The 9,198-nt window shown below is 58.9% G+C and overlaps 1 protein-coding gene across 1 annotated transcript; it reads right to left on the bottom strand.

The window, feature by feature from the left end:
* Nucleotides 1-2,659: 2,659 nt before the first annotated feature.
* On the bottom strand, nt 2,660-8,435 carry MNEG_5793 (hypothetical protein; the record flags this gene model as incomplete). Its single annotated transcript, XM_014045729.1, has 17 exons — nt 2,660-2,830; nt 2,997-3,173; nt 3,418-3,617; nt 3,839-4,031; nt 4,194-4,315; nt 4,520-4,697; nt 4,922-5,040; nt 5,167-5,368; nt 5,506-5,639; nt 5,817-6,000; nt 6,200-6,315; nt 6,447-6,651; nt 6,870-7,000; nt 7,185-7,350; nt 7,501-7,631; nt 7,764-7,977; nt 8,214-8,435. The coding sequence occupies 17 exons, from the start codon at nt 8,433-8,435 to the stop codon at nt 2,660-2,662; spliced, it is 2,865 nt and encodes a 954-aa protein (XP_013901183.1).
* Nucleotides 8,436-9,198: the final 763 nt, after the last annotated feature.

Below are 9,198 nucleotides of genomic sequence, written 5' to 3'. Positions count from 1 at the left end.
CGGAAATCCGCACGTGCTCCTGCAGCAGGTCCTCAGCGGTGCAGGTTGACATCAAGGAGTGGTCTCAGGTCTCAAAGATTATACCAGCATCACAGGACCCTGACGGCGGAAACGCACAAGAATGCCACCCTCGGCAACTTGACACCACACGCAACAAGTTGGGGTGCTAGGAAGCGCTCATTAAAATCATGTAAGGGGTGTCCAACAGGGTCCTCACCTTGCCAGATAGGCTGTTGCTTGCATCATCAAAGTAAGAGGAGTAACCAGACTTGGTCTATAAATGGAGTTGTGCAGAAAACCTGCGTTATGCAGATGGCGCAAACCAGGCGGTGTGAGGAAGACAGCGCGTGGCGATCGCGGTGGCTGGTGCACGGCGCCCACGCCAGCGCCTGTCGTAGCCAATAAATCGATTTTGGCAAGTCGGCTTCAATACGCCAGCATGGTGGGTCATCCCCTTGCGAATTCGGGGCTAGAGATGCGAGCGGGGCTGAACCCACACCTGCACAATGGATGACCCAGTTGTGTAAACTGCTTAAATGGGGAGCAGCACGACGAGGCCGAGACAAGGTCGCCCCGCACGCCGAGAAGCCGCCACACGGTCGACGTGATCTGGAGAACTGTGTCCGTGTATATGCGTGCTCCGTGACTGCGTGATAAACAGCGCCTATTCGTTGATTGATCATGAGACGCACTTGAACGGACAAGTGTGCAGCATGCTAAATACTGCAGTAAAGAATGGAGGAATGGCTGACGGCCTGCCGGCGGCTCAGTCGCAGTGCATGTCGGCATCCCCGCATTCATTGCGCACGCGCTCATGCAAGAATCATTTGCTGGTCCGCACGGTCTCTTCATGGCCAGGAATACGCTACGCGCTTTGTGCGTACTGCTGCTCGCCGCGCACGTGGTGTCTCGGGTGACGGCCAGCTAGAGCTGCTGCAAACATGCATTCTCCCCCGGGAACAAGAACTGGTCACTGCATGCACGCTCAGAAGTGATCCAATTGCAGGCGCCTTTTGCCGCTCTTATTCACTCACCGTCACGCTCAGGTGATTGCGGTACGATTCGTGGTGGAAGGGTACAGGCAGCGGTTTCCCACACGTCACTGCTTGCTGCAGACTTGCCACTGCAACACCCCGGTGAGATGGTGACAGTCGACTGCGACCCCAAGATTATTGAGGACGTACAATATCAGTGTTATGAGAATTGAAGGCCGCGCCAACGGCTGGTTGAGCTAAGTGCAAGCTGCAGTTTCTATGTATAGCTATGCTGCACACCAAGCCGCAGTGTTGCAACCTGCGCCTGACTGGTTAATCATGACTATGACTGACATTGGACCTTGTCTCGGAGCCCTCTGTTCGTGGTGCCCGCCCATGCGCAAGTGTGGTGCTGCTGCAGCCCAACGCCCAACCATACTGCTCGGGTTCGTGCGACTGTGGGCTTACACCCGCAAAGAGACGACTATGATGGCAAGCACAGATGGCCGCAGGCCAAGGCCAGGCGGCGCAGCCGCCGCAGGAGCATCGAACGCTCTCCCCGTATGATTGCTCGCAAAACGGGGCAGCGATACACAGGGGTGCAGGCTGCTGCCTTGAATCGTTGGAAAAGTGAGGGGTGATGCGGCATGCACATCGCAAGAAAGGTGGGGGCCAGGGCATCATTGAGATGATTACGTTGGATAGAATCGCGAGTGGCCGCGTGCAGACCGCGCCCTGGTGGTGCGCCGCACTAGCTCATGCTCCAGTGGCGCCGGGGTCCCCGAAAATGCGAGGGCTGGTGGCTGCCTGCCGGGACCGCAAGGACTCATCACGTTCCAAAGTAGAGCGATCGGTGGCAAACTGAGATTGCTTGAGTGCTGCGGGCACTCAAACACAACCCCAGCGTTGGAATCAATCTTAATGCATGCCCCAAGAGCCCAGCGCACATCACGCGGTCGCGCGGTGCTGCAGCCGAGGTGCACGACTCGTTTTGACGATCGTCCAAAGCAGTGGGTCAAGAAGCCAAGGAAACTGTGCGTTGGCTGGTCACGTTTGCGTGTCTCTGCTCTCACCAGGCGCAAAGATGATGCGGCATGGTCACAGAGCAAGGAGTGCGTTTGGAAAGGCAACAACAGCTGTGAGAGAGCGAGAGAGCGAGCGGAGGAGAGATATGCCGCTGGGCGGCAAAAAGAAAGAGGGTGCTGCCTCCACAAGGCCGCATGCTCATAAGACGTGTAATCGGCCAGCCGCAGGCAGCCTCAACGGCTCCACCCATGGCTGCATGGCATGTGGGCACCCTTGGCAACGTGAAGCCCGGTATGGATCCTTCAGCATCACAGCCTGGTGTGTGGCTGTGGCAGAATATCCACCGCCACGGCGATCAACTGCTACTACGTCAACGCCCGGCGGCGCTGGTCAGGTGGAGAATATAGGGTGGAATGGGGAGATGGGGTTTCAACTCAACAGCCGCAAAGGTTTATGGAAAAGTGCCGGCGCTCAGGTGCACACAATCGCAGGGTGACGCCTGCGTTGCAAGCACCAGCAAGCGTGAAGCCGGGCGGCACGGGTGGTCGAGTGGCGGTTCTCGGACCAAAACCCTTGCGCTACAGAGGCAGACAGGTAGGCAGGTCACATGAGGCGGTCACTTTGCATAGCTATGTCTGTGCGGGCTTCAAGGTCAAGTTTCAGACGTTGAGCCGGTCACGGGGCTCCACGCTCATGCGCCGCTTGCGAGCGATGGCCACGCCCGCAATGCCGCCAATAAGCGCTGCGCCGCCCACACCGGCGCCCACACCGATGCCAATCTTGGCAGTGTCGCTGAGGCCCTTGCTCACAGGGGGCAGGGCGCTCACCACCTAGTTGGGGTAGGTGTGAGGTGCGAAGCGGATTTCAGGGTGTAGGGAGATGCAGCAGGGGGTTCCTCGCTCAAAGGCCATGCACATGGTGGGCCGACAAGCTGGATACCCTCAGCAGGCACACGGCAGACTTGCTCGTACTATGAAGCCGGGAGTCCTGGATCACCTGAACGGAGATGGAGGTGATGTCATACGTGTCCAGGAAGGTGGGGTCAAACACGGTCGCCAGGGAGGCCGGGTCAGCCAGGGTGTTGGCGGCGGTGTTGACCTGCTCGGGGGACCAGGTGGCTGGGGTGTGCAGCACCACCTCAGCGATGACTGAGCCCTGGGTCAAGTTGGTCACCTGGGAATAGGTTGTGGAGCAGGTGGGGGTACAGGGGACATGGAAGACTCAGCTCGCGCCACCGGGAACATTGACCGTACACAACTAAGCAGGCTTGACCACACAATGCTGCTGTCGTCCAAGCTGCATGGCCAGATAGCTTTGGCTGAGCCCGCGATCTCTATTTGTTCTTGCTGTCCGCCGCTTTGCCGGCCGTCAACCGACTTGAGCTCGCTCGCTGCACGCCTACCCGCCCAACGCGCACCTCAACATTGCCAAGGGGCAGGTCCACAGCACGGCTGACTCGGGTGCGGACGTCAAGCTTGAACTTGGCGGTCTTGGCCGGGTCTGCGATGAGCTGGGCATAGCTCATGCCCTCAAAATGCATCGAGTATGTGTAAGGGACCACGGAGTCAGCCGCCGCCACCTTGGCGCTGATGTTGACACTGGCCGAGGCAAAACAGCCTGGGGTTTGAGGGCCGCAAGGGGCGTGGGTTGCTGGTTGGGAGGTGCGCTGTGGCCGTCCTGACATCTGACAGCGAACATGACAACCAAGCTTGGCAGCGTCTCGACCATGTGTGGGCCTCCCTCGATGCACACTGCCTGCCAAACAATATCCCTGCACACTGTCTGACCTAGTACCACTGCCCACCAATGCGCCCTGCTGTCTGCTCTTTGCTGCTCACCCCGAGCAGCGGTGCGCGAGGTGAAGGTGAGCCAGGTGGGCGAAGCACAGGCGTTGGCGTAGGCGCAGACAAAGGTGACCTTGCCGCTGCCATTGACGAGCCCCTCCTTGCCGGTGAAGGGAGCAACGTAGCCGGGCGGGCTGCAGTTGTAAGGGGACTCGTAGAAATCGGCCCCACCAAACTCAACGGTGACCTGTGGGCGTTTGGGTGCAGCAGGGTTAGGTTCTAGTCAGCGTATACAGTTAGTGCGTGCTCACTGTGAGAGCGCTTCCACAACGCCTGAGCCTCAACATCGTTCACACAAATCATTCAGCGCAAAATTTGTGGGGGACCCCTCATGATGAATTTGCCTTACCGTGAAAACCGCCTGAGAGGAGTTGTCCTGGAGCAGGTCCTGTGACACGTCACCCAGTTTGACGCTGGGCTGGGCAGCCTTGACGGCAGATGTCAGGTCAACATTGGCAGAACGGTTGACACCTGTTTGCAAAGAGCAAGGCAAGGACAATGCAAGCAGGGGGAGGGGGGGGGGGACAAGGGACGGGCACTGGTGCGGCGCGACCTTGGAGACTGCAGGCAGGAGCGCAGGTTGAGCACCGCCATACAACTGTTCCAAGGCTAGGGGCGACCAATTTGCAGATGCCTCGCCTTGCCAATTTCACAGCCCATCTTGTCGCTGCGCACCCAGCAGGCCGGTGGCTGAGAAGGTGAGGGGCGTCACCACGCTGGTGGAGTTCTTGAAGCTGCAGCTGTAGACGCCGACGCCGGTGCCGTTGACGTCCCTCACGGGCTTGGTCACCTCCTTGCACAGGTCCGAGGGGTAGGTGTAGTTGACCTTGGCGCCATTGAACAGGATGCCCAGCTGAAGGAGAGGGGGCGTGATAGTGCGGCGGCAAGGTAGAGGTGAATGTCGTTGCGGCAGAGGTATGTTGCGGCGTGTCCAACTTTAGTACAGGGTTTGTGGTTTGGGCACGTTTCACAAGGGCTCTTTGGCGCCCCCCCCCCCCCAACCATCAATTTCTGCATTCTGCTGTGCGGGCGTGAGATCACATTGCCCGGATGCGCAGCATTCCTGAATCCACTCACGTCGTATTCAACAGGGTTGCTGAGGTTGGTGAGGCAGGATTGGTTGTTCTCCAGCGCCCACACCGCCACAATCGGCTCAGTGGCCACGACCAGCGCCTCAGCGTCCTCGGCGTAGCAGTCTGGAGAGCAGGCAGAGAGGCGATGTGCGCTTGTCGAATTGATGCAGGGTGCGCCTCATGCTGTGGTGGCAGCTTGCTCCTCGGCAAGCAAGGCAGACTCCAATCCACAAGCACCGGCCCACGCACCAGCAGCCGCGGTGTTGGCACGGAACTTGAGGGGGGAGGCGGCGACGGCGTCCGGGGTGCTGTTGAAAGCGCACACGAAGTTCACGGTGCCAGAGCCAGCCGACAGTGCGTCGGTCCCGTTGCCGACGGCCGAGCAGCGGGCAGGCTGAGAGATGCGGCTGACGCCACCAGTGCCCACAGCGCCCTCAAAAGCAACAGAGACCTGGTGGCAGTTGGTGGCAGTATGGTTGGCTGAGATGCGGCGCACGTGAGAGATGGGGCATGCTTTTCTCACGGCAAATTCCCAACGCAAAGCCAGTTCTGGCCCCCACAGAGCTGTTTGGCCCCCACAAACCTCACCGTGTAGTTGATGGGGCTCGCAACGTCGCCGTATGCAAGCAATGTGGTCTGGTTGGGAGCCACAGTGATGGTTGCTGAGGGCGCGGTTGCGACAACCGCCGTTGGGATCATCTGCCACGTGTTGTTCATCTCACCTGCAAGGTGTGATGGATATTAATGCGGGTGAGCTGCCCAATGACCGTCGCAAAGCATTTAAAGGAAACAGGACGCTTGGTCTGCAAGGGCGTAAGTGTCATTCAGATGGGCTTGCAGAAGAGCGATTCCAAGGCTGCTGCACAACACTGCTGGCCCGCAGCGATCCGACCACGCACTGCTGATAAGGCCGTTGGCGGTGATGTTGACAGCAGTCTGGTTGGCGGTGGTGGCGTTGGCAAAGCTGCACTGGTACGTGATGCTGCCGTCCCCGTTGGCGTTGAGGCCGCCAGCGGAGATCTGGACGCAGCTGGAGGGAAGCACGGTAGGCGCCCTCTTTGAGCCCCGGTATGTCACAGGGACCTGCCAGTGCGGCGATGGGGTGCACAGTTATTTGGAGCCAGGGGTTGGATGGGTGGACAGGCTGGTGCGGTGCCCTCTGCAAGTGAGAACAGTGTGTCTTTGTTTCAGGCCAAGCCTCAAACACAGGGCAGGTTGTGCCGAGCTTCACATGCTCGAGCTGGCCTGTAGGTGGATGCTGCCCCCCTCTCCCCCTGCGCACCTTGTAGGTGACAGCACCGTTGCTAGAGGCGCAGCCCTGGGTGATGGAGCCAAGGCTCACGCCAACCTCGGGCTCATACACCACCGACAGGTTCCGGTAGGCCTTGGCAGAGCAGCCTGGGAGGCAAGGGTGTAGCGGGGGAGTGAGGGTGACACATGACCGGGCCCTGTCTTTGAAAGTGCTCTATTAGGCCCTCCCGTAGGCTGCCTTGCATACATATGGATTGAATCCCGATTCCGCAGCGCACCAGAGGCCGCAGTCTGGGCCTCAAATGTGAAGTAGGCCGAGTCGATGTAGGCGTTTTGCGTTACCACGTTGACCGGGTAGGCGCACGTGAAGTGCAGCGCGCCGGTGAAGGGGTAGGTGAGCGCCGTGGTGTTCTCGGTGATGTTGCAGAGGCTGGGCATAAAGATCTTGTTTGCGGCAGGGACGCTGGTGAAGGTCACCGTGGCCTGAAAAAGAGGAAGGGGTCTTTGGGCAGTGATCAAACTGTGGTATGGCTGTTCGTCGCCAGCATGACGTGGAACGCTGCAAGCATGGCGATTTGTCTCATTATGGGTTTGCGAGGGACTTCCATGAACCTGCAACATCTTTTTGCAGCGTTCAGGCTGCCGGAGTGGAGATAGATCCTCAGCGGTCAACTGCAAATTCGCTCCCCCACCCTTCGCACCTGGTACTGCACGTACGTGGCCTTGCTAACAGGCAGCAGCAGCCCCTGAGTCACAGAGTCTATCGACACAGCGGGCTGCACGGCCGCAACCGGCACCGTGGCAACGTATGTGCTTGTGATGTTGGAGACATCTGAGGTGAGAGGGCACAACAGGGAATGCGGATTGCCGGTCGGGGTTGAGTTTGCTCAGAGCAATAGTAAGGCAGGCTTATGGAGTTCAAGAGCGATCACATGCAGTCCAGAATAAATGTCAAAGACACACCAACAAAGGCGCCCAGTTCCCTGATGCGTCCCTTTGGCCTGGCCAAATCTCACCCCCCATGACAACAAAGGGGAAGGACGATGTGAGGTTGTTGTAGGCCGTGCAGGTGTATATGAGGGTCCCAATCTTGTCCGCAGCCTTGACCCAGGTGGTGGACACCAGCGTGCAGTTGGTGGGCACCACAATGCCATTCCTGGCGCCAGCAACGACAAGCGTCACCTGGAGAGTCGGGTGGGTCAAGGGGCAGTGGGTCTGATGATTGGACCAGGAGGCGTGCACAGGGTGCCCTGAACATCGCACAATCCACAGCATGGCTAGGGGTCTCCGAGTGACGCCCTGAGCACGCTGACAGACTGACAGCGTTCTCACCTTGTATGTTGCAGGCCTGGACAGGTCGCCGGCGTTGCACTGCTGCGCACCACTGATGCTGGAGGTAAGGTCCACAACTGCCTTGAGGGCGGCGCCCGTGCTGATCGTGGTGTTGCAGGTGGAGCTGAATGCTGCAATACAAAGGGGTTGGCCAAGGGGACAGTTGTTGACAAGTCAAAGCTGCGTACTTGTGCACCGCAAAATCACATTAGGACGCACCCACAAAAAAGGCAACACATCGCGCACTGGTCATTCTCTCTTACCGCTAGTGTTGGAGTATGTGGTAAAGGTGATTGGGACAGCCGGGATTTGGCTGCGATTGGCGTAGAAGCAGGTATAGATGACGCTGGCGGTATAGTCGGCTGTGAGGTCCGTAAAGTTGGCGTCAGATGCGTTGCAGCCAGAGAGGGCAGGGGTGATGGTGGGCACTGTTGCGTTCATGGGGTTGGTGCCCAAGTCCGCGAACGTGACTGGGATCTGCAGGGGTGGCGGCGCAGCACAGGGCAGGAAAGGAGGGGGGTCATGCATTATATCAGGGATTGGCGCGGCAACACTCGCTGCTGTGTGGGAAGGGTGGGCACTGAAATCACATGCACACTTGTGGCTATGGAAATTCACAAGCAACTTTGTGGACAACTCACTCTTTTATAGAGCACGGAAGGACAGCGCCGCTTGACAAAGTGCCCACAGCCTGGAACCCCCACATGTCTCACCGTGAACGTGACGTTTTGTGTGTCCAGGGTCGCGCCGAAATTGGCAACGCTCAGGGGGCTGGGCGACTGGACAATGGTGCCAAGCGTGACAGTGGGGAAGACAGCGCGGACGATGTGTGGGAATATATCGGTGGCACCGGTGATGTTGGCGGTCGCCACCTCGCTGACGACGGAACCGATGGCGGTGAAATTGAACCCGTCGTCGTAGATGCCGTTTGACATGGTGCAGTCCACATTGATCGTGCCAGCGTTGGTCGTGATAGCACTCGAACAGGGGCTGGCACAGGTGCAAGAGCCATTGCCCAGAGCAACCCATGAGATGTTGGCGTAGGTAGACGTAGCGAACGAGCCCAGCGTCAAAGGCACCTGAGGAGGGTGGCGCGCAAGACAGCTCACTGTTGGCAGAATGACAGTGCACGTGGGGTGCACATTCACGATCAACTTCACAACATGCGCGTTTGAGACGAAGTCACGATGCAATCTACAACGCAAAGACCCAGTCAGGTGGCGGCTGCCAGTTACTCCCGGTTTCCCGCCAAAAAACAGTCCAGGGGCTTACCCGGAACCTGACAGGCCCATCACAAACAGGGGCATCGTTTGCCGCCGCGCTGGGATAGAGCTGGACGATGGTACCAGCCGTGAGTGTGGCGGCCTGTGCCGGCGCCAGCCAGAGCGCAGCTGCGGCCGCCAGCAGGCCTGCGTTGTCGTGTCGCGATGCGTCAGCCGTTGCGCCAGTCAAACGTCCGCCCGGTGCTACACAGCTCAAATCATGACACAACTTACCTAGCACCATTTTGCTCATACGCCGTTCCATTTGATTGCTGGGAGCGCTGGTCGCGGGCCGTAGCTGGAGGACCGGCAGACCGATCTTGTGATTTGCTGGCACGCGTGTCCGGGGCTTTTCACAAGCCAGTAAAGAGCCAATGAATTCTGTGATGTAGACTCACAAGTCTAGTTGTGCTGCTGCAGCGAGCGCGCGTTGTAA

Source organism: Monoraphidium neglectum, assembly GCF_000611645.1.
Source record: "Monoraphidium neglectum strain SAG 48.87 unplaced genomic scaffold scaffold00887, whole genome shotgun sequence".
Taxonomy (NCBI): Eukaryota; Viridiplantae; Chlorophyta; class Chlorophyceae; order Sphaeropleales; family Selenastraceae; genus Monoraphidium; species Monoraphidium neglectum.
This window is presented reverse-complemented; position numbering and strand designations above follow the sequence as displayed.